A 27,151-nucleotide genomic window follows, 5' to 3' on the forward strand; every position below is an offset into this window, starting at 1 on the left:
GTGCAAAAGTGTGCTTATACTAAGTGAACATATAGGGCAGTATTTTTTTAAAAAATTGATCTGTCTTAGAGATGGGGGTGGGTGAGTTTACTATGTTGCCCAGACTGGCCTCGAACTCCTGGGCTCAAGTGATCCTCTTGCCTCAGCCTCCAGAGCAGCTGGGACTACAGGCCTGGGCCACCACGCTTGGCTAACTTTTATTTTATTTTATTATTTATTTATTTATTTGAGACAGAGTCTCGCTCTGTCGCCCAGGCTGGAGTGCAGTGGCGCGATGTCAGCTCACTGCAAGCTCTGCCTCCCGGGTTCACGCCATTCCTCTGCCTCAGCCTCCCGAGTAGCTGGGACTACAGGCGCCCGCCACCACGCCCGGCTAATTTTTTTGTATTTTTAGTAGAGACGGGGTTTCACCGTGTTAGCCAGGATGGTCTCGATCTCCTGACCTCGTGATCCGCCCGCCTCGGCTTCCCAAAGTGCTAGGATTACAGGCGTGAGCCACCGCGCCCATCCTTTTAAATTTTTTGTAGAGACGGGATCTCACCATGTTGCCCAGGCTGGTCCCCAACATCTGGCCTCAAGCGATCCTTCCGTCTCGGCCTCCCAAAGTGCTCCGATTACAGGCGTGAGCCACTGCACCCGGCCAGTCTCAAAAAAAAAAAAGTTGAATTCTGCAGAGGTTTTATTTATTAGAGGACGCTGGCCGTCTGCAGGTGGCGCAGCAGCACCCCTCGTGCCTGGGGCGGGGCTGGGGCGGGGCCAGTGCTGGGGCGGAGCCGGAGCTGGGGGCGGAGCCAAGACGCGGTAGGGGCGGAGCCAGCAGCTGCGGCGCAGCGGGGCCTGTGCGGCCCAAGTCGTCCCTGTGGCCTCCGGCCCCGCCTCTTAGGGCGGGACGTGCAAGGCGATTGGCGAATGCAGACGAGAGGCGGTCGCTATTGGTCCGCGGCGCTGTCGGCTCGGCGGGCGGTGCCCGGACGCAGGTGCCGGCCGGAGCGGAGCTAGTGGCGCCGACGGGCCGGGCCGGGCCGGGACCGGGGCCGAGGCGAACCGAGGGGCTTGTGCGGCCGCCCGGCCCGGCCGCGGATCAGGTAGGCACGGGCCTGCAGGTAGGGCCGGAGGACGCCAGTCCGCGGGCCGGCCCCGGGTTCGAGGCCGGAGCTCGGCACCCGGGCGGGACGGCTGGGCTCGATTCCTTGGCCACAGCCTTCTCGGGGACGCGGGGACCTCAGTTCCCGTGTCAAGGCCGGTGGGAGGTCTCCGGGGTCCGGCACACATAGGCGCCTCTCCGAGCCTCGGTTTCCCCACCTGTGAAACTGGGTCATCCCATTGCCAACCTGATGGGGCGTCTGGGAGGATTCAGGAGGTGGCTGGTGCAGAAAACGCCTGACACACAGTAGGCAACTGCTAAGTGGCCAATGCCCTTCCCCAACCTCCTTCTCAGAGCGGCTCTGCCTGCAAAATAGTAAGTTATAATATAATGACCCAGCCACTTTGCACAAAGATGCTGAAACAGGATGCCCTGTGCTATGTGGGTGCTCAAAACGGGGTAGTCAAATGGGCATGTTGAGCTCATTCAGTTCTTTTGAAACCATACTGAGTAGGTGGAAGCAGTAGAAATGTCCCCTGTTATACAGTTGAGAGAGTCCAGGCTCAAAGAGGTTAAGTGTCTTGCCCAGGGCCACACAGCACATAAGGAGTAGAGCTGGGATTGGAACCTTGCTTCTCATGCAGGGAGGAATGAATGCAATAACAACCTCCACATTTACCCTAAAAAATATTAATAGAGCTTTTTACTGTGTGTGCCGGGGTTGACTGTGTGACCTCTCATCAACAACTCTGTAAGCTGACGACAGTAATTATAATAAGAGCTAATAGTTATTAACTTCTTAATTTTTTACTAATTTATGAACTACATATCATTATGACTCCCCGTCTTTTTTTTTTTTTAGACAGAGTCTCTCTCTCTTGCCCAGGCTGGAATGCAGTGGCACGATCTCAGCTCATTGCAACCTCTGCCTCCCAGATTCAAGCAATTCCTACCTCACCCTGGTCAAGTAGCTGGGATTACAGGCCCCCGCCACCGTGCCTGGCCAATTTTTGTCTTTTTAGCAGAAACGGGGTTTCACCATGTTGACCAGGCTGGTCTCGAACTCCTGGCCTCAAGTGATCCACCTTCCTTGAACTCCCAAAGTGCGCAAAGTGCTGGGATTACAGGCGTGAGCCACTGCGCCCGGCCTATAACACTCGTTTTAGAGATGAGAATACTGAGGCTGAGAGAGTAAAACAGCTGCCTGAGACCACAATGTAGGGAGTTTTAGGGCCCTCTGATTCCTCTGCCCTCTGTTTCCTACCTTCAGGAAAAGGAGCCTGGGCAGGTATGGAAAAGACTGGGGGGCCTCAGCGCCACCCTAAACAAGCCTAGCTAAGGGTGAGCTTTACTGGATGAATTCAGCCTGGAGGCTCCTTCTCAGGAGACCCCTCCATGGACAGAGTCCACCAGCTCCATCATTAGAATGAGGCCCAGAGAAGCAAAGTGACTTGAACCAGGACACCCAGCATCGGTGGCATAGCCAGGAGGGCCAGGAGTTAAAGAAACCAGGTCTCTTGAGGTCCAGAACCACTCTCTGGACTGTTTTAAATTCAAATTCTGGCACCACCCCTTCCTAGCTGTATGACCTTGGGAAAGTAGGTGCCTCTCTCTGAGCTTCAGCCTCTTTCCCCATCATAGGGTGTAATTATTGGTTTGTTGTGAAGACTCAATGAGATCTATCTCCAGGCTGGGCGTGGTGGCTCATGCCTGTAATCCCAACAGTTTGAGAGGCCAAGGCGGGCAGATCACTAGGCCAGGAGTTCAGGACCAGCCTGGGCAACTTGGCAAAACACCATTTCTACAAAAAAATACAAAAATTAGCTGGATGTGGTGGTGTGCAGAGCTACTCAGGAGGCTGAGGTGGGAGGATCACCTGAACGTGGGGGTGGTGGAAGCTTCAGTGAGCTGTGATTACTACACTGCCCTCCAGCCTTTTGGGTCAAAAGAAAGAAAAAAAAACAGACAAAAGAAAGAAAAGAAATAGGCCAGGCGCGGTGACTCATGCCTGTAATCCCAGCACTTTGGGAAGCCAAGGCGGGCGGATCACCTGAGATAAGGAGTTTGAGACCATCCTGGCCAACATGGTGAAACCCCGTTTCTACTAAAAATACAAATAATTAGCCAGCCGTGGGTGGAGGGCACCAGTAATCCCAGCTACTCTGGCGGTTGAGGCAGGAGAATCGCTTGAACCTGGGAGGTGGAGGTTGCAGAGAGCCGAGGTGGTGCCATTGCTCTCCACCCTGGGCAACAAGAGTGAAACTCCATCTCAAAAAAAAAAAAAAAAAAAAAAAAACAGACAAAAGAAAGAAGAGAAATAAATCTCCTGGGCATTGGGCCAAGTTTGCTGGAGCCATCGGATCACTCTCCCATTTCAGCAGCCTCAGAGCTGAGTCCGACTTGCAGTCACCCTCTCTTTGTGTCCAGCCTCAAGTTTGGCCTCTTCCAGGCCTGGGCCTCTGTGGTTTGAGTGGACCTCTAGCCTCTAAATATCTCTGATGCCCACCACAGGGGCTGGCCGACCAGGATCGGAGGGTCGAGAGATGTGGCTCTCTCACGCTGTGCTTAAACGGAGTGAGGATTGAGAAATGACTACAACATGGCCAGGCACAGTGGCTCATGCCTGTAATCCCAGCACTTTAGGAGGCTGAGGTGGGCAGATCACGAGGTCAGGAGTTCGAGACTGGCCTGGCCAACATGGTGAAACCCTGTCTCTACTAAAAATACAAAAATTAGCCGGGTATGGTGGTGGGTGCCTGTAATCCCAGCTACTCGGGAGGCTGAGGCAGGAGAATCCCTTGAACCCAGGAGGTGGAGGTTGCAGTGAGCTGAGATCGGCCACTGTACTCCAGCCTGGGCGACAGAGCGAGACTCTGTCTCAAAAAAAAAAAAAAAAAAAAAAAAAAAAAATGACTGCAGCAGCAACCAGAAATGCAGCAGCTCTGGGCTAGACAGAGGGCCAGGTGCTGGGGACAGCGGGAGGCAATCTGACAGGGTCTCTTTTTTACAGAATTCACTGCAGGGTAGGACAACAGACGTGGCTAAATACGTAGATGAATAAGTAGAATGTTTCAGACAGGGACACATGCCACGAGTGGAATCAAGTGGACCCCATTGGCACTTCATTGATTGATTGAGACAGGGTCTTGCTCTGTGGCCCAGGCTGGAGTGCAGTTGTGTGATCATGGCTCACTGCAGCCTCAACCTGGGTGCAAGCGATTCTCCCACCTCAGCCTCCTGAGTAGCTGGGATTACAGGCGCACATCACCACACCCGGCTCATTTTTGTATTTTTTGTAGAGACGGGGTCTTGGTATGTTGCCCAGGCTTCTCTCAAACTCCTGGGCTCAAGCGATCCTCCCACCTCAGCCCCCAAAGTGTTGGGATTACAGGCATGAGCCAATGCACCGGGCCCCAGACAGCATTGTCAAGAAGGCTTCTCCAGGAAGGTGACCTTTGAAGGAGACACTTATAACAACTGTTTCGAGTTCAGTGAGATGATGACTATGTATGGAGATTGCTTGGCATAGTGTCTGGTTCTTAATAGATAGAAGCTGCTAGTATAATTTTGGTGGTTTGCTGGCCTTGCATTAAGAGATTTACCTGTGGTTTTTTTTTTTTTTCTCCCTGATAGAAGAAATATTAGAACACCATATGCAGGAGCTGGGATAGTTCCTGTAATATCCAGTTATTTGCAGAAATGTAAAGACCAGGCCAGGGGTGGTGGCTCAAGCCTGTAATCCCAGCACTTTGGGAGGCCGAGGCGGGCAGATCACTTGAGATCAGCAGTTGGAGACCAGCCTGGCCAACATGGTGAAACCCTGTCTCTACTAAAAATACAAAAATGAGCTGGGTGTGGTGACACACAGCTGTAGTCACAGCTACTCGAGAGGCTGAAGCAGGAGAATTGCTTGAACCCAGGAGCCTGAGGTTGCAGTAAGCTGAGATCACACCACTGCATTTCAGCCTGGGTAACAGAGTGAGACCCTGTCTTTTTTTTTGGGCGGGGGGATGAAGTCTCGCTGTCACCCAGGCTGGAGTGCAGTGGCGTGATCTCAGCTCACTGCAAACTCCGTCTCTCAGGTTTAAGCGATTCTCCTGCCTCAGCCTCCCAAGTAGCTGGGATTACAGTTGCCCACCGCTATGCCCAAGTAATTTTTGTGCTTCTAGTAGAGATGGGGTTTTGCCATGTTGGCCACGCTGGTCTCGAACTCCTGACTTCAGGTGATCCACCCGCCTCGGCCTCCCAAAGTGCTGGGATTACAGGCATGAGCCACTACGCCCGGCCAATACCCTGTCTTTTTTTTTTTTTTTTTTTTTGAGAAACAATTTCACTCTTGTTGCCCAGGCTGGAGTGCAATGGTGCGATCTCGGCTCACTGCAGCCTCTGCCTCCCAGGTTCAAGCGATTCTCCTGTCTCAGCCTCCCGAGTAGCTGGGATTACAGGCATGCGCCAACACGCCTGGCTAATTTTTTTGTATTTTTAGTAGACACGGGGTTTCTCCATGTGGTCAGGCTCATCTTGAACTCCTGACCTCAGGTGATCTGCCCACCTCAGCCTCCCAAAGTGCTGGGATTACATGCGTGAGTCACCACGCCCGGCCAAGACCCTGTCTTAAAAAAAAAGAAATGTAAAGACCTATCCTCAGAAGGGCTGGGCTGGAGGAAAGGACTCACCTCTGCCTGCCTTCCCGTAAAGAGCCCAGCCGCTTCCCCTTTGGCCTCTGAGCTTAAGGTTCTGGTTGCAGGGACTTGGGAGGGAGAGCAGCAGGCACCCTGTGTCAGGCCCGGCCACTGCCCTGTGGGTGTTATCTCAGGCCTGCAGTCTTCCTCTTGGGTCCCTGCCTTTGGGCAATACTTGCTTATCTGGCCTGCAGAGGCCTGACTATGTGCTCAGAAGAACATGTGAGGCCAGGAAGGCTGCTGGCTGAGCTGTTTAGAGGGCATTTATCCAGCAGTGAACTGTCCTAGCGCAAGAGTTAGTAATTGCTCCCCTGTTCCTTCACCTCCCCGCTTTGGAGCTCAGATTTGTTTTTTTGTTTGTTTGTTTGCTTGCTTGCTTTGTTTTGTTTTAGAGACTGGAGACTGGGTCTTGCTCTGTTACCCAGGCTGGAGTGCAGTAGTGTGATCATAGCTCACTACAGCCTTGAACTCCTGGGCTCAAGAGGTTGAGGCTCCCTCCTCAGCCTCCCAAGTAGCTGGGACTACAGGCTTTCAGCACCATGCCTGGCTAATTCAAAAAAACCTTCAGAGAGATAGGGTCTCTCTATGTTGCCCTAGCTCGTCTCAAACTCCTGGCCTCAAGTGATCCTCCTGCTTGGACCTCCCAAAGCGCTGGGATTACAGGTATGAACAACTTCCCCTGGCCCGGGGCTCGGATTTTGATTGGCAGTTTACAAGCTGACTTGGGGCGGGGGTGGGAATACTTCGCTGAGTACTTGATTGCCTCTCTTGCTTGGACTTTCTGAACACTTTAGGGGCTGCAGGGGCTCTGGACATTGTAGCTCTTGGGGGTTGGACAAGCTGGGAACAGAGATCCTTGGCTCCAGGGCACCTGTATTGGCTTCAAGGAGGTCTCCAGAAAGGGCCCTTGTTTCTTCAATGAAATTCTCTGCCAGGCCGGGTGCAGTGGCTCACACCTGTAATCCCAGCACTTTGGGAGTCCGAGGCAGATGGATCACCTGAGGTCAGGAGTTTGAGACCATCCTGGCCAACATGGTGAAACCCCATCTCTACTAAAAATACAAAAATCAGCCGGGCGTGGTGGCTCATGCCTGTAATCCCAGCACTCTGGGAGGCCAAGGCAGGAGGATCACAAGGTCAAGAGATCAAAACCATCCTGGCCAAAATGGTGAAACCCCATCTCTACTAAAAATACAAAAATTAGCTGGGCATGGTGGCGCGTGCCTGTAGTCTCAGCTACTCAGCAGGCTGAGGTAGGAGAATCATTTGAGCCCGGGAGGCGGAGGTTGCAGTGAGCCAAGATCGCGCCATTGCACTCCAGCCTGGGCAACAGAGCCAGACTCCATCTCAAAAAATAAATAAATAAAATACAATAAAAATAAAAATAATTGCCGGGCGCAGTGGCTCACGCCTGTAATCCTAGCACTTTGGGAGGCTGAGGCAGGTGGATCACAAGGTCAGGAGATGGAGACCATCCTGGCTAACATGATGAAACCCCGTCTGTACTAAAAATTCAAAAAATTAGCCAGGTGTGTTGGCGGGCACCTGTAGTCCCAGCTACTCGGGAGGCTGAGGTAGGAGAATGGTGTGAACCCAGGAGGTGGAGCTTGCAGTGAGCTGAGATCGCGCCACTGCACTCCAGCCTGGGTGACAGAGCGAGACTCCGTCTCAAAAAATAAATAAATAAATAAATAAATAAATAATTAGCTGAGTGTGGTGGTGGGCCCCTGTAATCCCAGCTACTCGGGAGGCTGAGGCAGGAGAATCGCTTGAACCTGTAAGGTGGAGGTTGCAGTGAGCCGAGATCATGCCATTGCACTCCAGCCTGGGCGACAAGAGTGAAACTCCATCTCAAAAAATAAATAAATAAATATAAATAAAAATACAAAAATTAGCCAGGCATGGTGGTGCACGCCTGTAGTCCCGGCTACTTGGGGGGCTGAGGCAGGAGAATCGCTTGAACCCAGGAGGTGGAGGTTGCAGTGAGCTGAGATCGTGCCACTGCACTCCAGCCTGGGCAACACAGCGAAACTCTGTCTCAAAAAAAAAAAAAAAAAAAGAACTGGTTCTGATACCTTATCTGGAAAGGTGATATTAGTTGAAAGGTGGTCCTGGCCCTGGAGGCTTTGAGGGTAAGAGCAGGCCTAGCTTTTCTTGTCTTCTCTTTTTTAGAGACAGGTTCTCACTCTGTGGCACAGGCAGGAGTGCTGTGGGCACCGTCATAGCTCACTGCAGCCTCAAACTCCTGGGCTCAAGTCATCCTCCCACCTCAGCCTCACAAGTGGCTGGGACTATAGGCTTGTGCTACCACGCCTGGCTAATATTTTTGGTTTTCTTTAGTAGAGCCAGGGTTTCACCATGTTGCCCAGGCTGGTCTCAAACTCCTGAGCTGAGGCAATCGGAGGCAGGCGGATTGTCTTGAATCCAAAGTGCTGGGATTACAGGTGTGAGCCACTGCTCCTGGCCTAATTTTCTCATTTTTTGTAAAGATAGAGTCTTGATGTGTTGCCTAGGCTGGTCTCAAACTCCTGGGGCTCAAACACTCCTCCTACCTTGGCTTCCAAAGCACTAGGATTATAGACATGAGCCACCACACCTGACCAGGCCTAGCTTTCCTGTTTTTTTTTTTTTTTTTTGAGACAGAGTCTTGCTCTGTTGCCCAGGCTGGAGTGCAGTGGCGTGATCTCGGCTCACTGTAACTTCCCCCTCCTGGGTTCAAGCGATTGTCCCGCCTCAGCCTCCCAAGTAGCTGGGACTACAGGCGCGTGCCACCATGCCTGGCTAGTTTTTTGTATTTTTAGTAGAGACGGGGTTTCACTGTGTTAGCCAGAATGGGAAACCTAGCTTTTCTTTTTTTTTTTTTTACTTTTTTCTTTCTTTTTTTTTTGTATTTTTAGTAGAGACAGTGTTCCACCATGTTGGCCAGGATGGTCTCGATCTCTTGACCTCGTGATCCACCCGCCTCAGCCTCCCAAAGTACTGGGATTACAGGCGTCAGCCACCGCACCTGGCCAGGGAAGCATAGCTTTTCTTAGGAGAGTGAGAAATAATACAACCCAAGCTCCTGCTGTATACCAGCCTTGTGCTGAGTTACATGCATCATCTCCTTGAATCCTCACTGCCCCTACAGAGGCCCATTTTACAGATCGTGCAAACTGAGGCTCAGAGATGTAAATGGTTTAGTGGTCCCTACAGCCTTGACAAGAGGGGACTCAAATCTTAGTCCGTCAGGCGCATTAACCTTGCCCCTAACCTCTGCACTGGCCTGTTCCCAGGCTCCTGGAACCATGGGCCTCAGGCCCTGAGGATACAGGGCTCCCGGTGGCCATGACGACGGGTGACTGCTGCCACCTCCCCGGCTCCCTGTGTGACTGCTCCGGCAGCCCTGCCTTCTCCAAGGTCGTGGAGGCTACGGGCCTTGGACCGCCCCAGTATGTGGCACAGGTGACTTCAAGGGATGGCCGGCTCCTCTCCACCGTCATCCGTGCCTTGGACACACCGAGGTGAGTGGTGACTGCGTGGATATCCTGGCCTTTGTTGCCTCTTCTCTCTGGGCGCAGTGAGTTTCTCCCAGCCTGGGGTTAGAAGTCCAACCGTTGACAGAGGGCCAAGTGGGTAAATAGAGAAAGAGACAAAAACAGTTATCGCCTTGTGGAAACAGAGGCCTAGCTTTGGCCGGGTCTGATTCTTTAGGAAAAGCTGAAATTCCAGATTATTATGTGAAATCTGAAGGTCAAATGTTGTCAAGTAACACACTTTTGGGAGGCAGTATAGGGGGCGGTCAGGAGTGCAGGCTGTGGGCTCAGTGCCTGGGCCCTGACCCTGAGTGGACACCTCTGTCTCTCCCAGAGTGACCTGGGACAAATTACTTCACCACTGTATCTCTCTCTTTTTTTGGAAACAGAGTCTCATTTTGTTGCCCAGGCTGGAGTGCAGTGGCGCAGTCTCAGCTCACTGAAACCTCCGCCTCCCAGGTTTAAGTGATTTTCCTGCCTTAGCCACCCGAGTAGCTGGGATTACAGGCACCTGTCACCACACCTGGCTAGTTTTTGTACTTCTAGCAGAGACGGGGTTTCGCCATGTTGGCCAGGCTGGTCTCAAACTCCTGACCTCAGGTGATCTGCCCGTCTTGGCCTCCCAAAGTGCTGGGATTACAAGTGGGAGCCACCGTGCCCAGCCTCTTTTTAAATTTTTTATTTTTTATTTTTTTTTATTTTAGAGAGTCTTGTTTTGTCACTCAGGCTGGAGTACAGTGGCGTGATCTCGGCTCACTGCAACCTCTGCTTCCCGGATTCAAGCGATTCTCCTGCCTCAGCCTCCTTAGTACCTGGTTCTACAGGCACGCGCCACCACACCCAGCTAATTTTTGTATTTTTGGTAGAGATGGGGTTTCACCATGTTGGCCAGGCTGATCTTGATGTCTTGACCTCATAATCCACCTACCTCAGCCTCCCAAAGTGTTGGGATTACAGGCGTGAGCCACCGTGCCTGGCCCCTTTTTTTTTTTTTTTTTTTTTTGAGGCAGGCAGAGTCTCGCTGTGTCGCCCAGCTGGAGTGCAGTGGCACAGTCTCGGATCACTGCAACCTCCGCCTCCTGGGCTCAAGGGATTCTCCTGCCTCAGTCTCCTGTGTAGCTGGGATTACAGGAGTGAGCCACTGCACCTGGCTACTTTTTGTATTTTTAGTAGACATGGTGAGCCACTGCACCTGGCCCCCATTTCCTTCTAATCTGTATCTTTTGCATTATTTCCCTGCCAAAATTTCATGAGTAAAGCCCATTTCCCTAGCGCAGCATCTGAGGCGGGCAGTGCACACAGCACAGCAGCCTAGGGTACTCTGCCCTGGAGTCAGACTTCCTGGGTCCCAGTCCCAGCTGCATGGACTCCTGACTGCAAGTTTGCAGAAATGAGTTCACTCCTCCTGGCCTCCGTTTTCTCATATGTAAGATGGAAGCAAAAATAGCACCTGATGGCCAGGCACGGTGGCTCCCGCCTGTAATCCCAGCATTCTGGGAGGCCGAGGCGGGTGGATCGCTTGAGCTCAGGAGTTTGAGACCAGCCTAGGCAACACAGGGAGAACCTGTCTCTACCAAAAAAAAAAAAAAAAAGAATAGTGCCTGGTACATAGTAAGTGCTCAACAAATTTTTTTTTTTTTTTTTTTTTTTGAGACGGAGTCTCGCTCTGTTGCCCAGGCTGGAGTGCAGTGGCGCGATCTCGGCTCACTGCAAGCTCCGCCTCCCGGGTTCACGCCATTCTCCTGCCTCAGCCTCCCGAGTAGCTGAGACTACAGGCGCCCGCCACCACGCCCGGCTAATTTTTTGTATTTTTAGTAGAGGCGGGGTTTCACTGTGTTAGCCAGGATGGTCTGGATCTCCTGACCTCATGATCCGCCCGCCTCTGCCTCCCAAAGTGCTGGGATTACAGGCGTGAGCCACCGCGCCCGGCCGTGCTCAACAAATATTAAGGCTTTTTTTTTCCTCTCTTCTCTGAATTTGTTTTTTTGTTTTGTTTTGTTGTTTTGGAGACAGAGTCTCATTTTGTCACCCATGCTGGAGTGCAGTGGCATGATCTCAGCTCACTGCAACCTCTGCCTCTTGGGTTCAAGCGATTCTCCTGCCTCAGCCTCCCAAGTAGCTAGGATTACAGCCCCCCCGCCCCGACCATGCCCGACTAAGTTTTGTATTTTTTTAGTAGAGACGGGGTTTCACCATGTTAGTCAGGCTGGTCTCCTGACCTCAGATGACCCACCCACCTCGGCCTCCCAAAGTGTTGGGATTACAGGCATGAACCACTGTGCCTGGCCTCTTCTCTGAATTTGCTCTCCCAAACTTTTTCAGAGTTTCCCAGAACAAGCTCCAAACTGACGTGATTCTTCCTCAAGATTCTCGTCACTTCTGTTTCCCTGGGTTGGTTTCCGGACAAGGGGTTCCTTTTTTGTTAACTTTGTTTGTGTGTGTACTTGCGGGAGGGTGGGATCGGGGTATGGGTTCAGAAAGGAGGCAGGCAGGCATGCCCTTTTGCCATTGCAGGAGGAAATAGCAGTCCAGGGACAGGACTGTTGAGAAAGCAGCCATGAGCAGCCTGTTGGGCTCTTTTTAAAGCCACGCAACTCCACCCCGCAGCATGAGAATCTGAGAAAAGGATAGAAAACAGTCATTTCCAGGCCGGCGTGGTCGCTCATGCCTGTAGTCCCAGCACTTTGGAAGTCCAAGGCTGAAGGATGGCTTGAGCCCAGAAGCTCAAGACCAGCCTGGTCAACATAGTGAGACCCCCCCTCTCTAGAAAAAGTTAAAAAATATTAGCTGTGTGGCGTGGTGCCACCTGTAGTCCCAGCTACTCGGGAGACTGAGGCAGGAGGATTGCTCGAGCTAGGGAGTCCGAGGCTGCAGTGAGCTGTGATTGCACCACTGCACTCCAGCCTGGGTGACTCAAAAAAAAAAAAAGAAAGAAAGAAAAAAAAATACAGTCTCTCTGAGAGGAAATTGGCGTTGTCTGGAAAATAGCTCTTCTTTGTGCGACCTCACAGTCTGCCTTCTGGCCAGAAATGTTTGGGAAACAGTGACTCATGGCTGTTTGGCCTCTGGGCCACGCCCCCTGCCTCCTGAGCTGCCCTGGGAAGGACCCGGCATCCCCAGAGACTGGGCCAGGGCTGGAGACTTTTCCGAGGCAGCTTTCTGCAGATGCTTTTTATTTCTATTTCCCCCTCACAAGGGCAGAGGAGCAGGTGAGCACTTCTCTCTGGACGCACAGGTTTCTCAGGTAGCACGGGCTTCAGGTGTGATTAGATCCAGGGGCCCGCAAAGATGTCCTTAAGAATCTACCTTTCCCAGGCCTTGCGCAGTGGCTCATGCCTGTAATCCCAGCACTTTGGGAGGCCGAGGCGGGTGGATCACGAGGTCAGGAGATCGAGACCATCCTGGCTAACACGGTGAAACCCCGTCTCTACAAAAAATACAAAAAATTAGCCGGGCGTGGTGGCCGGCGCCTGTAGTCCTAGCTACTCTGGAGGCTGAGGCAGGAGAATGGCATGAACCTGGGAGGTCGAGCTTGCAGTGAGCCGAGATCGCGCCACTGCACTCCAGCCTGGGTGACAGAGCAAGACTGTCTCAAAAAAAAGAAAAAAAAAGAATCTACCTTTCCCTGTCTCTTGGCTCTGCTCTCCTCTGTGCTGGCATCATTCACAGGCTCCACACAGAGACTAGGCAGCTGCAGGAGCTCCAGGCTTCTGTCAGCCTTGTGGCCGACAGTTCTGGAGTTTACGGGGAAACAAAGAATTTTAGGAATAGATTATCGGTGACACTGATGGTATCATACAAGCCTGAGTTGGTTGCATGAGCAGGGGTGCGTGCTGTTCTATTTTCTTTTTCTTTTTTTCAAATGGTCTCACTCTGTTGTCCAAGCTGGAGTACAGTGGTACAATTATGGGTCATTGGAGCTTTGAACTCCTGGGCACATGTGATCCTCCTGCCTCAGCCTCCTAAGTAGCTGGGACCACAACATGTACCACCACGCCAAGATTAAGTCTTTAAAAAAAATTTTGGGACCGGGCGTGGTGGCTCACGCCTGTAATCCCAGCACTTTGGGAGGCTGAGGCGGGCAGATCACGAGGTCAGGAGATTGAGACCATCCTGGCTAACACGGTGAAACCCCGTCTCTACTAAAATACAGAAAAAAAAAAAATTAGCTGGTCATGGTGGCGTGTGCCTGTTGTCTCAGCTACTCGGGAGGCTGAGGCAGGAGAATCGCTTGAACCTGGGAGGCGGAGGTTGCAGTGAGCTGATATCACACCACTGCACTCCAGCCTGATGACAGAGCGAGACTCCATCTCAAAAAAATAAAATAAAATTTTTTTTTTATAGAGATGAGATCTCACTAGGTTGCCCACACTGGCCTTGAACTCCTCGGCTCAAGTGATCCTCCCGCTTCAGCCTTCCAAAGTGCTAGAATTACAAGCATGAGCTACTGCTCCCGGCCTGGTGTTCTGACTGGTCCAGTATGAGGCCTGAGGTCATGAGGAGTGTTGTCTGCTCTGCCCTAGTCCTTGAGGATTTTTTTTTGTTTTTGAGAAGGAGCCTCACTCTGTCACCCAGGCTGGAGTGCAGTGGTGTAATCTCGGCTCACTGTAACCTCTGCCTTCCAGGCTGAAGTGATACTCCTGCCTCAGCCTCCCCAGTAGCTGGGATTACAGGCACCTACCACCACGCCCAGCTAATTTTTGTATTTTTAGTAGAGACGGGGTTTCACCATGTTGGCCAGGCTGGTCTTGAAATCCTGACCTCATGATCCTCCTGCCTCGGCCTCCCAAAGTACTGGGATTACAGGAATGAGCCACCTCACCCAGCTGGTCTTTGAGGATTAAGAGTCGAGGGTTGGGGGCCGGGTGCGGTGGCTCACGCCTGTAATCCCAGCACTTTGGGAGCCTGAGGCAGGCGGATCACAATATCAGGAGATCGAGACCATCCTGGCTAACATGGTGAAACCCTGTCTCTACTAAAAATACGAAAACACAATTAGCCGGGCGTGGTGGCAGGTGCCTGTAGTTCCAGCTACTCAGGAGGCTGAGGTGGGAGAATGGCGTGAACCTGGGAGGCAGAGCTTGCAGTGAGCCGAGATCGCACCACTGCACTCCAGCCTGGGTGACAGAGCGAGACTCTGTCTCAAAAAAAAAAAAAAAAAGAGTTGAGGATGGGGAAGTTGTGCAGGACAATCAGGGTGGGTATTTTAGGGAAATTTGGAGAGGACATGGGGGGCGGGCATAACAGATGCCCATCTTGGGTCTGAGAGGGTGCTGCAGGGTCCCTGGGAAGGAAACACATCGCTCCACCTGTGGGAGTCTGGGAAGGCTTCGCAAGGTTACCTTCCCTGCATCTCCTTCCCAAAGGGAAGGACATTTAGAGCTGGGCATTGAAGGATGAGTAGGAGTTCACCAAGTGGCAGCATGGGGTAAGGGTGAGCTTGTGATCCAGTGGGTAGTGAAGCAGGTATAGACAGAAAGCCCAATCATTGCTCATGGGTCCTATCTCTGTGTCCAGTGACGGTCCCTTCTGCCGGATCTGCCATGAGGGAGCGAACGGGGAGTGCTTGCTGTCCCCGTGTGGCTGCACCGGCACGCTGGGTGCCGTGCACAAGAGCTGTCTGGAGAAGTGGCTTTCCTCATCTAACACCAGCTACTGCGAGCTGTGCCACACGGAGTTTGCAGTGGAGAAACGGCCTCGACCCCTCACAGAGGTACCCTTAAGAGTCTGAGACTGCGGTGGGCAGTGGGGAGAGGGCAGACATGGGGGCCAAAGGCAGGAGCTGCCCCGGGCAATCTGGTGGTCCTCCTAGGGCTGAACTCCCTACCGCCCCTGTCCACCAGGTGGGTCTGCTGATGGTGTGTCAGAAACCAGGCCTAGGGTTTAAGAGCTCCCAGACCCATTAACCTCTCCCTGTTTTCATTCAGTCTTTCTTCTTCTTCTCTCTTCTTCTTCCTTCTCCTTCTTCTTCTTTTTGAGACAGAGTCTAACTCTTTTCCAGGCTGGAGTGCAGTGGTGCGATCTCGGCTCACTGCAACCTCTGCCTCCCAGGTTCAAGCGATTCTTCTGCTTCAGCCTCCCAAGTAGCTGGGATGACAGGCGTGCGCCACCATGCCCAGCTAATTTTCTGTATTTTTAGTAGAGATGGGGTTTCACCATGTTGGCCAGGCTGGTCTCGAACTCCTGACCTCAAGTGATCTGCCCACCTCAGCCTCCCAAAGTGCTGGGATTACAGGCATAAGCCACCGCTCCCAGCCTGTGTCTTTCATTAGCAGAGATTTCCTGGGCACCTCCAGCATGCCCAGCACTCTGTTAGGCACTGGGGACCCAGCCACCAACAAGACACGTAGGGCTGGGCACTCATGGAGATTAAAGTCCAGTAACTTTAATCTGGACTTCGAAGCATCGCTTCTGATATGAGATTACAGAAAAAAAAAAAAAAATCAACAAAGCAGCTGGTTTCTGGGAGCAATAGTGCAGTAAGGGAAAAACATGTCACAGGGGGTGGGGCAACTTGGGGTGTCAGGCAAGGCCTCAAAAGGAGGTGAACCCCCCAGCTGAGGCCTGAGAGATGAAAAGGAACAAGCTGCCGGGCGCAGTGGCTCATGCCTGTAATCCCAGCACTTCGGGAGGCCGAGGCGGGCAGATCACTTGAGGTCAGGAGTTCGAGACCAGCCTGGCCAACATGGTGAAACCCCGTCTCTACTAAAAATACAAAAAAAAAAAAAAAAAAAAAAAAAGTCCAGACGCGGTGGCTCACGCCTGTAATCCTAGCACTTTGGGAGGCCAAGATGCATGGATCACCTGAGGTCAGGAGTTAAAGACCAGCCTGGCCAACATGGCAAAACCCTGTCTCTACTAGCTATACAAAATTAGCCAGGTGTGGGCTGGGCACGGTGGCTCATGCCTGTAATCCCAGCACTTGGGGAGGCCGAGGCGGGCGGATCACGAGGTCAGGAGATCAAGACCTTCCTGGCTAACATGGTGAAACCCCATCTCTACTAAAAATACAAACAATTAGCCGGGCGTGGTTGCAGGTGCCTATAGTCCCAGCTACTCGGGAGGCTGAGGCAGGAGAATGGCCTGAACCCAGGAGGCGGAGCTTGCAGTGAGCTGAGATCAGGCCACTGCACTCCAGCCTGGGCGACAGAGTGAGACTCCATCTCAAAAAAAAAAATTAGCCAGGTATGGTGGTGGGTGCCTATAATCCCATCCACTAGGGAGGCTGGGGCAGGAGACTGGCTTGAACCCTAGGGAGGCTGAGGCAGGAGAATTGCTTGAACCCGGGAGGCGGAGGTTGCAGTGAGCTGAGACTAAGCCACTGCACTCCAGCCTGGGTGACAGAGCAAAACTCTGTCTCAAACAATGAGAAAAAAGCTGGGTGTGGTGGCGCATGCCTGTAATCCCAGCTACTTGGGAGGCTGAGGCAGGAGAATCACTTAAAGCTGGGAGGCGGAGTTTGCAGTGAGTTGAGATAGCGCCACTGCACTCCAGCCTGGGCAACAGATTTGAGACTCTATCTCAAAAAAAAAAAAAAAAACAAAAAAACCCAAGGCTGGACGTGGTGGCTCACAATCCCAGCACTTTGGGAGGCAGAGGTGGGTGGATCACCTGAGTTCAGGAGTTCGAGACCAGCCTGGCCAATGTGGTAAAACACCATCTCTACTAAAAATACAAAAATTAGCTGGGCATGGTGGCGGAGGCCTGTAATCCCAGCTTGAACCCGGGAGGCGGAGGTTGCAGTGAGCCAAGATTGCACCACAGCACTCCAGCCTGGGCAACAAGAGCAAAACTCCGTCTCAAAAAACAAAAAACAAAAACCTTGGAAAAGCCCCTGGCCCACCTGGGAGCCAGAGTGTAGGGAGAAAAGTGGGAGGGAGGTCCAGCCCCTTCACACACCCTCCCACACCCACTTTGGTCTCCGTGCTACAGCCACACAGCCCCCTCCCCACACATCTTGTCTAGGCTGCCTCCCCCTATCCCAGGGCCTTTGCATCTGCCGCCCCTGCAGCCTAGAGCCCCATCTCCCCCATTCTTCACGTGGTTCCTTCTGTTCATTCCGTTCTCTTCAATGTCACCTCCTTGGCAAGGCCTTGCCCCATGTGACCGTTCACCCATTTCATACCTCCACTGCCAGCATGGGAGGGCAGGGGCCCTTTCTGTCTCATCCACCAGAATTTCATGAATTAAGCCCATTTCTTGGCTGGGTGTGGTAGCTCATGCCTGTAATCCCAGCACTTTGGGAAGCCAAGGTGGGAAGATCACTTGAGGCCAGGAGTTCAAGACCAGCCTGGGCAACATAGCAAGACCCTGTCTCTACAAAAAAATCAAAGAAATAAAATAAATTATTATTATTATTATTATTATTATTATTATTATTATTATTATTCTGAGACAGAGTCTTACTCTGTCGCCCAGGCTGGAGTGCAGTGGCACGATCTTGGCTCACTGCAACCTCCACCTCCCGGGTTCAAGCAATTCTCCTGCCTCAGCCTCCTAAGTAGCTGGGATTATAGGTGCGTGCTACCACGCCCAGCTAATTTTGTATTTTTAGTAGAGGCAGGGTTTCTCCATGTTAGCCAGGCTGGTCTCGACCTCCTGGCCTCAAGTGATCCACCCACTTTGGCCTGCCAAAGTGCTAGGATTACAGACGTGAACCACCGCACCAGGGCTTTTTTTTTTTTTTTTTTTTTTAAGCCCATTTCTTTTGGCCTGTCATCTGGGGAAGGCCAAGCGTAGTAGATTAGTAGCCAAAGACGCTTCAGCCCTGGAGCAAGACTTCCCAGGTTGGAACCCCAGCTTTGTGGACTATGTAGCTGTGTGAGTTTGCTCACTTGAGTTAATTCCTCTGTGCCTCAGTTTCCCCATCTGCAAAATGGGGGTAAATGTGCCCAGCACCTGGCAGGGCCTGGCTCCTCACGGGCTCAATAAATGTTTGAAAGAAGGAAAGGGCCAGGCGTGGTGGCTCACACCTGTAATCCCAGAACTTTGGAAGGCCGAGGTGGGCAGATCACTTAAGGTCACAAGTTCGAGACCAGCCTGACAAACATGGTGAAACCCCATCTCTACTAAAAATACAAAATTAGCAGGGCATGGTGGCGCTTGCCTATAATCCCAGCTACTCAGGAGGCTGAGGTGGGAGAATCGCTTGAACCTGGGATGTTGAGGTTGCAGTGAGCCGAGATCGTGCCACGGCACTCCAGCCTGGCTGACAGAGCGAGACTGTCTCAAAAAATATATATACATACAAAATTAGCTGTGCATGGTGGCGCTTGCCTGTAATCCCAGCTACTCCGGCGGCTGAGACAGGAGAATTGCTTAAACCCAGAAGGTCGAGGTTGCAGTGAGCCGAGATCACACCATTGCACTCCATCCTGGGCAACAGAGTGAGAATCTGTCTCAAAAAAAAAAAAAAAGAAAGAAGGAAAGGACAGAGGGAGGCCTAGGCCTGGAGGTCCTGACCCCTCCCCCTCAGTAGCCCCTTCTCTGCCCCCTCTCCTCTGCCCCCTATCCTCTCCCCTGCAGTGGCTGAAGGACCCGGGGCCGCGGACGGAGAAGCGGACACTGTGCTGCGACATGGTGTGTTTCCTGTTCATCACGCCGCTGGCCGCCATCTCAGGCTGGTTGTGCCTGCGCGGGGCCCAGGACCACCTCCGGCTCCACAGCCAGCTGGAGGCCGTGGGTCTCATTGCCCTCACCATCGCCCTCTTCACCATCTATGTCCTCTGGACGCTGGTGAGTGGCTGTGGTTGTGCAGCATGCGTCTCGAGCTCTGCCGCTGGGAGCAGCAGGGCCAAGGATTTGGCCCCTGGCTTGTGGGGCACGGGGCTCCCTGGCTGCCTCTGTCTATGGCTGTGGGTGGAAGAGAGCTTCTGAGGTCACCCTGCCTCTCCAGGAGCTTGAGATTCCAAATGTGACAAAGGTCTAGGGAATCCCTGAGCCAGGTGTGAACCTTGACCTGAGTGCAGGAACCCCCATCCATGAACCCCCAAGATTAGGAGTGGGGCAGAGAGGAGCAAAAGCCTGAGAGAGAGATCGGGGGAGAACAAGATAGTGGGGAAATATATATTGATTAAGAAATTGAGGCTGGGCATGGTGGCTCACGCCTGTAATCCCAGCACTTTGGGAGTCCAAGGTGGGTGGATCACCTGAGGTGGGGAGTTCAAGACCAGCCTAACCAGCATGAAGAAACCCCATCTCTACTAAAAATACAAATTAACCAGGTGTGGTGGCACATGCTTCTAATCCCAGCTACTTGGGAGGCTGAGGCAGGAGAATTGCTTGAACTCGGGAGGCGGAGGTTGCAGTAAGCCGAGATCATGCCATTGCACTCTAGCCTGTGTAAGAAGAGCGAAACTCCATCTCAAAAAAAAAAAAAAAAAAAGGAAAAAAGAAAAAAGAAAGAAATTGAAAGGGAAAACCCAGGCACAGTGGCTTACTCCTTTAATCCCAGCACTTTGGGAGGCCAAGGCAGGTGGATCACCTGAGCCCAGGAGTTCAAGACCAGCCTGGCCAACATGGTGAAACCTTGTCTCTACTAAAAATACAAAAATTTAGCTGTGCGTGGTGGTGGGTGCCTGTAATCCCAGCTACTCGGGAGGCTGAGGCAGGAGAATCACGTGAACCTGGGAGGCAGAGGTTGCAGAGAGCCGATATTGCGCCACTGCACTCCAGCCTGGGCGACAAGAGCAAAACTCTGTCTCAATAAAAATAAAAACAAAAATAAATTGAAAGAGGAAAGCCAGGTGCGGTGGCTCATGCCTGTAATCCCCATACTTTGGGAGGCTGAGGCAGGCGGATTCCTTGAGGTCAGGCGTTTGAGACCAGCCTGGACAACATGGTGAAACCCCATCTCTACTAAAAATACAAAAAATTAACCTGGTATGGTGGCATGTGCCTGTCATCCCAGCTGCTAGGGAAGTTGAGGCAGGAGCATCGCTGAAACCCAGAAGCCAGAGGTTGCAATGAGCCGAGATCCTGCTACTGTACTCCAGCCTGGGCGACAGAGTGAGATTCTGTCTTTAAAAAAAGAAAAAGAAAGAAAGAAAAGAAAAGAAAAAGAAATTGAAGGGGAAGAGAGAGAGGAACTGAGATGAAAACACTGAGTGAGGCCAGGCCCAGTGGTTGTAACATCTGCAGTCCTAGCACACTGGGAAGCTGAGGCAGGAAGATTGCTTGAAGCAAGAAGGTTCAAGACCAGGACGGGGCAACAAAGCAAGATGCCCATCTCTATAAAAAATTTAAAAATTAGTGGTGGTGTGCACTTACACTCTCAGCTACTCTGGAGGCCAAGGTGGGAAGATCTCTTGAGATTAGGAGTTTGAGACTAGCAGGGCAACTTAGGGAGACCCCATCTCTACAAAAGGAAAATAATTAGCTGGGCATGGTGGCTCACACCTGTAATCCCAATACTTTAGGAGGCCGAGGTGGGAAAATCCCTTGAGGCCAGGAGTTCAAGACCAGCCTGGGCAACATAGAAAGACCCCGTGGCTACAAAAAATTTAAAAAAATTAGCTGGGCATGGTGGCACATGCCTGTAGTCCCAGCTACCTGGGAGGCTGAGTCAGGAGGATCACTTGAGCCCAAGAGTTTGAGGCTGCAGTGAGCTGTGATCACACTACTATACTCCACCCTGGGTGACAAAGCAAGACCCAATATCAAAAAAAGATAAAAAGCCTGGGTGCAGTGCTTCTGCCTGTAATCCCAGTATTTTGGGAGGCTGCAGCAGGAGGATCACCATAGCCCATGAGTTCAAGATCAGCCTGGGCAAGATGGTGAGACCCCATCGCAAAAAATAATAATAGGGGCTGGGCATGGTGACTCATGCCTGTAATCCCAGCACTTTAGGAGGCTGAAGCAGGCAGATTGCTTGAGCTTACGAGTTTGAGACCAGCCTGGGCAAAGTGGCAAAACCCCATCTCTAGAAAAAATACAAAAGTTTGTCGGCCGTGGTGGTGTGTGCCTGCAGTCTCAGCTACTCCGGAGGGTGAGGTGGAGGATCGCTTGAGCACTGGAGGCAGAGGTTGCAGTGAGCCGAGATTGCACCACTGAACTTTACCTGGGTGATAGAGCCTGACCTTGTCTCGAAGAAAATAATAATATTAATAAAAGAAAAAGGAAAAAAAAAGGCTGGGTGCAGTGGCTCATGCCTGTAATCCCAGCACTTTGGGAGGCTGAGGGGGGCATATCACTTGAGGTCAGGAGTTCAAGACCAGCCTGAGAAACATGGTGAAACCCCGTTTCTACTAAAAATACAAAAAATTGGCCAGGCATGGTGGCTCACGCCTGTAATCCCAGCACTTTGGGAGGCTGAGGCGGGTGGATCACGAGGTCAGGAGTTCAAGACCAGCCTGACTAACATGGTGAAACAGTGTCTCTACTAAAAATACAAAATTAGCTGTGTGTGGTGGCACATGCCTGTAATCCCAGCTACTCAAGAGGCTGAGGCAGGAGAATCGATTGAACCTGGGAGGCAGATGTTGCAGTGAGCTGAGATTGCACCATTGCACTCCAACCTGGGCAACAGAGCAAGACTCCGTCTCAAAAAAAAGAAAAGAAAAGAAAAATTAGCCAGGTGTGGTGGCACATGCCAGTAATCCTAGCTACTCGGGAGGCTGAGGCACAAGAATCACTTGAATTCGGGAGGTGGAAGTTACAGTGAGCCAAGATCGTGCCACTGCACTCCAGCCTGGGTGCCTGAGTGACAGAATAAGACTCTGTCTCAACAAAAAAAAAAAAAAGAAAAAAAGCCTGAATGAGAGACAGACAGAGACAGACAGAATGATGGGGGTGTGAGGTATTGTTCTAGGCCTCTGGTAGGCAGCAGAACCCTTGCTTAGAGGCAAAGGCTCCCCCAAATCTCACCCCTCACACATAACCACTATTGTCCAGCTGTAGGGGAGTCCCTGCCTCACAAAGTATTTTTCAATGAACCTACCAGCATTTCTTTTTTTTTTTTTTTTTTTTTTTTTGAGACAGGGTCTTGCTCTGTCACCCAGGCTAGAGTGCAGTGGCACAATGTTGCCATCTCCGCCTCCTGGGCTCAAGCGATTCTCCTGTCTCAGCCTCCTGAGTAGCTAGGATTACAGGCATGTGCCACCACACCCAGCCAATTTTTATATTTTTAGTAGAGACGGGGTTTCGCCATGTTGGCCAGGCTGATCTCGAACTCTTGACCTCAGGTATCCACCCACCTTGGCCTTCCAAAGTGCTGAGATTACAGGCATGAGCCATCGCGCCCTGCCCCTACCAGCATATTTTAAAATATGTAAATAGGATGAAATCATAGCTACTGTTTTAGCATCTGCTTGTTTTCATTTTGCTGGTGTTCTTTTAAAAAAAAAACCCACACACACAAGGAGGCAGCCACCCGGCAGACATTCATTGTATGGGTGGACCATATTTATTTAACAAATCACTTTTGACAGGCACTGGGATTTTTTCCAATGTGTGTGTGGTTTCATTTCTACTTCTTTTTTTTTCCATTATGAACAGTGCTTTGGGCACTGTCCATGCAAATGTTTCTTGGGAACTTGCTTGGTCAAAGGATGTGAACCACTGACCTTTATTTATTTATTTATTTAGCCGGAGTCTCACTGTGTCGCCCAGGCCGGAGTGCAATGGTGCGATCTCGGTTTACTGCAACTTCCGCCTCCCGGGTTCAAGCAGTCCTCATGCCTCAGCCTCCCGAGTAGCTGGGATTAAGGCATCTGCCACCATGTCTGGCTAATTTTTGTATTTTTAGTAGAGACGAGTTTTCACCATGTTGGCCAGGCTGGTCTCGAACTCCTGGACTCAGGTGATCTGCCCACCTTGGCCTTCCAAAATGCTGGGATTATAGGCGTGAGCCATTGCGCTAAGCAACATTTATTTTTTAATTTTTTTTTTTTTTTGAGACAGAGTCTCGCTCTGTCACCAGGCTAGAGTGTAGTGATGCGATCTTGGCTCACTGCAACCTCTGCCTCTCAGGTTCAAGCAATTCTCCTGCCTCAGCCTCCCGAGTAGCTGGGACTACAGGTGTGCGCCACCATGCCCAGATAATTTTTTTAATTTTTAGTAGAGACAGGGTTTCACCATGTTGGCCAGGATGGTCTTGATTTCTTGACCTCGTGATCTGCCCGCATCTGCCTCCTAAAGTGCTGGGATTACAGGTGTGAGCCACCGCGCTGGGCCATTTAAAAAATTTTTTATAGACTAATTTTTAGAGCAATTTTAGGTTCACAGCAAAATTTAGCAGAAAGTACAAAGAGTTCCTGTATATCACCCTGCTCCATACGCGCACAACTTGCACAGCCTCCCCCACTATTAACATTGTTTACCCAAGCAGTGCATTTATTACAATCAGTGAACCTTCATTATCCCTTTAAAGCCATAGTTCACATTAGGATTCACTTCTTTTGTTTGTTTGTTTTGAGATGGTATCTCGCCCTGTCTCTCAGACTGGAGTGCAGTGGTGCGATCTCCGCTCACTGCAACCTCTACCTCCTGGGCTCAAGCGATCCTCCCACCTCGGCCCTCCCAAGTAACTAGGACCACAGGTGCCCACTACCACACCTGGCTAGTTTTTGTATTTTTTGTAGAGACAGTGTTTTGCTATGTTGTTGTAGCTGGTCTTAAACTCCTGGGCTCAAACTCCTGGGCTCAAACCTTGGCTTCCCAAAGTGCTGGGATTACAGGTGTGAGCCACTGCACCTGGCCTTTTTGTGTGTGTGTGTGTGTGTGTGTGTGTGTGTGTGTGTGTGTGGCGGGGAGGGGATAGGATTGTTCTTTGTCACCCAGGCTGCAGTGCAGTGTGGCGTGATCATGGCTCACTGCAGCCTCAACCTCCCAGGCTCAATTGATCCTCCCACCTCAGCTTCCTGAGTAGCTAGTATTACAGATGTGTGCACCACGCCTGGCTAATTTTTGTATTTTTTTGGTGGAGACGGGGTTTTGCCATGTTGCCCAGGCTGGGAGTTGACTCTTGCTGTTGGACATTTATAAGTTTTGATGAATGTATAATGACATGTATTCACTATTTTTTTTATTTTTTTGAGACAGAGTCTCACTGTGTGCCAGGCTGGAGTGCAGTGGTGCGATCTTGGCTCACTGCAACTTCCGCCTCCCGGGTTCAAGCGATTCTCCTGCCTCAGCCTCCCGAGTAGCTGGGACTACAGGCCTGTGCCACCACGCCCAGCTAATTTTTGTATTCTTATTGGAGATGGGGTTTCACCATGTTGGCCAGGATGGTCTCGATCTCTTGACCTCGTGATCTGCCCACCTTGGCCTCCCAAAGGGCTAGGATTACAGGCGTGAGCCACTGCACCCGGCCATATTCACCATTATAATATCAGACAGAGTAGTTTCGTTGCCCTAAAAGTCCTCTGTGCTCTCTCTATTCATGCCACCCTCCTTTTCCCCAACGCCTATCCACTGCTGATCTTTTTACTGTCTCCATGGTTTAGCCTTTTCCAGAATGTCCTATAGTTGGAGTCATTCAGTATGCAGCATCTTCAGGTTGGTTTATTTCATTTAGTGATATGCATTTAAGGTTATTTTCGTGGTTTAAAGGCTTTTTTTTTTTTTTTTTTTTTTGAGGCAGAGTCTCGCTCTTTCACCCAGGCTGTAGTGAAGTGGTGCGATCTCGGCTTACTGCAGCCTCCGCACCCCTCCCCCGCAGGTTCAAGCGATTCTCTTGCCTCAGCCTCCTGAGTAGCTGGAATTACAGGCACCTGCCACCATGCCTGGCTAATTTTGTATTTTTAATAGAGACAGGATTTCTCCATGTTGGTCAGGCTGGTCTCAAACTCTGGACCTCAGGTGATCCACCCACCTTGGCCTCCCAAAGTGCTGGGATTACAGGTTTGAGCCACTGTGCCCAGCATTTTTTTTTTTTTTTGAGACAGGATCTCACTCTGTTGGATTGCAGTGGCGTGAGCACAGCTTGCTGCAGCGTCAACCTCCAGGGCTCAAATGATTCTCCTACCCCAGCCTCCTAAGTAGCTGGTACCACGGGCCTGGGCCACCATACCTGGCTAATTTTTAAATATTTGGTAGAGACAAGGTCTTGCTATGTTGCCTAGGCTGGCCTCCAACTCCAGAGCTCAAGGGGTCCCCCCGCCTCGACCTCCTAAAGTGCTGGGATTACAGGCATGAGCCACCTTACCCAGCTTCATTTCATTTTAGCACTGAATAAGATCTCATTATCTGGAAGCACCACTGTTTATTTATTCATTCACCTATTTTTTTTTTTTTTTTTTTTGAGACGGAGTCTCGCTCTGTCGCCCAGGCTGGAGTGCCGTGGTGCGATCTCGGCTCACCGCAAGCTCTGCCTCCCAGGTTCACACCATTCTCCTGCCTCAGCATCCCGAGTAGCTGGGATTACAGGTGCCCACCACCACGCCCGGCTAATTTTTTGTATTTTTAGTAGAGACGGCATTTCACCGTGTTAGCCAGGATGGTCTCGATCTCCTGACCTCATGATCCACCTGCCTCGGCCTCCCAAAGTGCTGGGATTACAGGCGTGAGCCACCACGCCTGGCCTCATTCACCTATTGAGTGACTTTTTTTTTTTTAACTTTTTTTTCGTTTGCACGTTTTGGTTGCACGTTTTGGCAATTATGTGACTGATTTACATTAAAAAAAATTTTTTTGAGACAGGGTCTCACTCTGTCGCCCAGGCTGGAGTGCAGTGGCGTGATATCGGCTCACTGCAGCCCATATCTCCCAGGCTCAGGCGATTCTCCTGCCTCAGCCTCCCAAGTAGCTGGGACTACAGGCCCGTGCCACCACGCCAGGCTAATTTTTGTATTTTTAGTAGAGACGGGGTTTTTGGTAGAGACAGGGTTTCTCCATGTTGCCCAGGTTGATCTTGAACTCCTGAGCTCAAGTGATCTTCCCCCGTGCCCGGGCTCCCAAACTACTGGGATTACAGGTGTGAGCCACCGCGCCCGGCCTGATTGATTGACATTTAATGCCTTCCAAGAGGCTGTTTCACTCCTTTCCCACTGAGAGGCAGGAAAGGAGCTCCCGTTTGCTTCCTGCTGGTGTGTGTGGGGTGTATCTTGTCTTTGCAGGACTCTGAAAGCTGGTGGGTGTCACCAGGAGTGTGAATGGGTCTGTGTGTGTGCACTTGGTGGGAGGAATGTTCATAAGCCAGCTCTGCTTCTGGAAGCATGAGCCCCAGCCATGGTTTGGGCCAACGCAGGTGCCACCACGGCGACTTGTTTTCCTCCCTTGTGGGTGGAGGCCTCCGCTCACTGCAGGGCTGCCCCACAGGTCTCCTTCCGCTACCACTGCCAGCTGTACTCCGAGTGGAGAAAGACCAACCAGAAAGTTCGCCTGAAGATCCGGGAGGCGGACAGCCCCGAGGGCCCCCAGCATTCTCCACTGGCGGCTGGACTCCTGAAGAAGGTGGCGGAGGAGACACCAGTATGAATGCTGGGCTCTCCGGTCCCTGCAGCAGAGAGGCCAGAGGTAGCTGGCGATACCCTGTCCTGTGGAAGGACTTCCACTTCAACACTTCCCGCACGGCCTGAACGCTTCTTAGGCCAAGAGACACCACGCGGAGCCTAGTCTGTGATCCTGTGTGAAGATATTTTCAGGGTTTTTTTTTTTTTTTTTGCATATGGAGGACAGGTGGACATGGTCCTGAGCTCTGGACGGAGCAGGCACCCTGATCTCATTCTGAGGTCCACATGGCACCTTCTGGGCCAGCAGCTGTGGCCGGTGTATCAAGGGCGCCCTTAAAGCTGGAACATTCCAGCAAGCTTCTTGCGCTTCTCTGCACCCGGCAGGCCCACTTTCCTGGCACCCTCGACTTTATATAAAAGTTGCACTGCGTTTCAAAAACCCACCCCTGAATGAATAAAAGGAGCCCTGGCTGGACAAAA

At 51.5% G+C, this 27,151-nt stretch overlaps 1 protein-coding gene across 8 annotated transcripts; it reads left to right on the forward strand.

Annotated features, from left to right (window-relative positions):
* Positions 1-952: 952 nt before the first annotated feature.
* MARCHF2 (membrane associated ring-CH-type finger 2) lies at positions 953-27,151 on the forward strand. 8 transcript variants are annotated; one of them, XM_054673075.2, is made up of 6 exons: positions 969-1,085; positions 6,364-6,429; positions 9,042-9,269; positions 14,799-14,994; positions 18,807-19,016; positions 26,508-26,838. In XM_054673075.2, the coding sequence occupies exons 3-6, from the start codon at positions 9,094-9,096 to the stop codon at positions 26,694-26,696; spliced, it is 771 nt and encodes a 256-aa protein (XP_054529050.1). In that variant the 5' UTR covers positions 969-1,085; positions 6,364-6,429; positions 9,042-9,093; the 3' UTR covers positions 26,697-26,838. The 8 variants fall into 8 exon arrangements, with proteins under 8 accessions (XP_024207524.1, XP_024207527.1, XP_024207530.1 ...); XM_024351761.3 differs by having other exon boundaries at positions 970-1,085; positions 6,159-6,429; positions 26,538-27,151; XM_054673076.2 differs by having other exon boundaries at positions 970-1,085; positions 26,538-27,151.

Source organism: Pan troglodytes, chromosome 20, assembly GCF_028858775.2.
Source record: "Pan troglodytes isolate AG18354 chromosome 20, NHGRI_mPanTro3-v2.0_pri, whole genome shotgun sequence".
Classification (NCBI taxonomy): domain Eukaryota; kingdom Metazoa; phylum Chordata; class Mammalia; order Primates; family Hominidae; genus Pan; species Pan troglodytes.

What these genes read in the sequence shown, in the direction of transcription:
- MARCHF2 (XM_024351756.3), top strand. Translation starts at nt 9,094, where the DNA reads ATGACGACGGGTGACTGCTGCCACCTCCCCGGCTCCCTGTGTGACTGC. An exon ending in CGTGCCTTGGACACACCGAG is followed by an intron (nt 9,270 to 14,798) that starts GTGAGTGGTGAC and finishes CTCTGTGTCCAG; the next exon opens with TGACGGTCCCTTCTGCCGGA. An exon ending in TCTATGTCCTCTGGACGCTG is followed by an intron (nt 19,017 to 26,507) that starts GTGAGTGGCTGT and finishes TTGTGGGTGGAG; the next exon opens with GCCTCCGCTCACTGCAGGGC.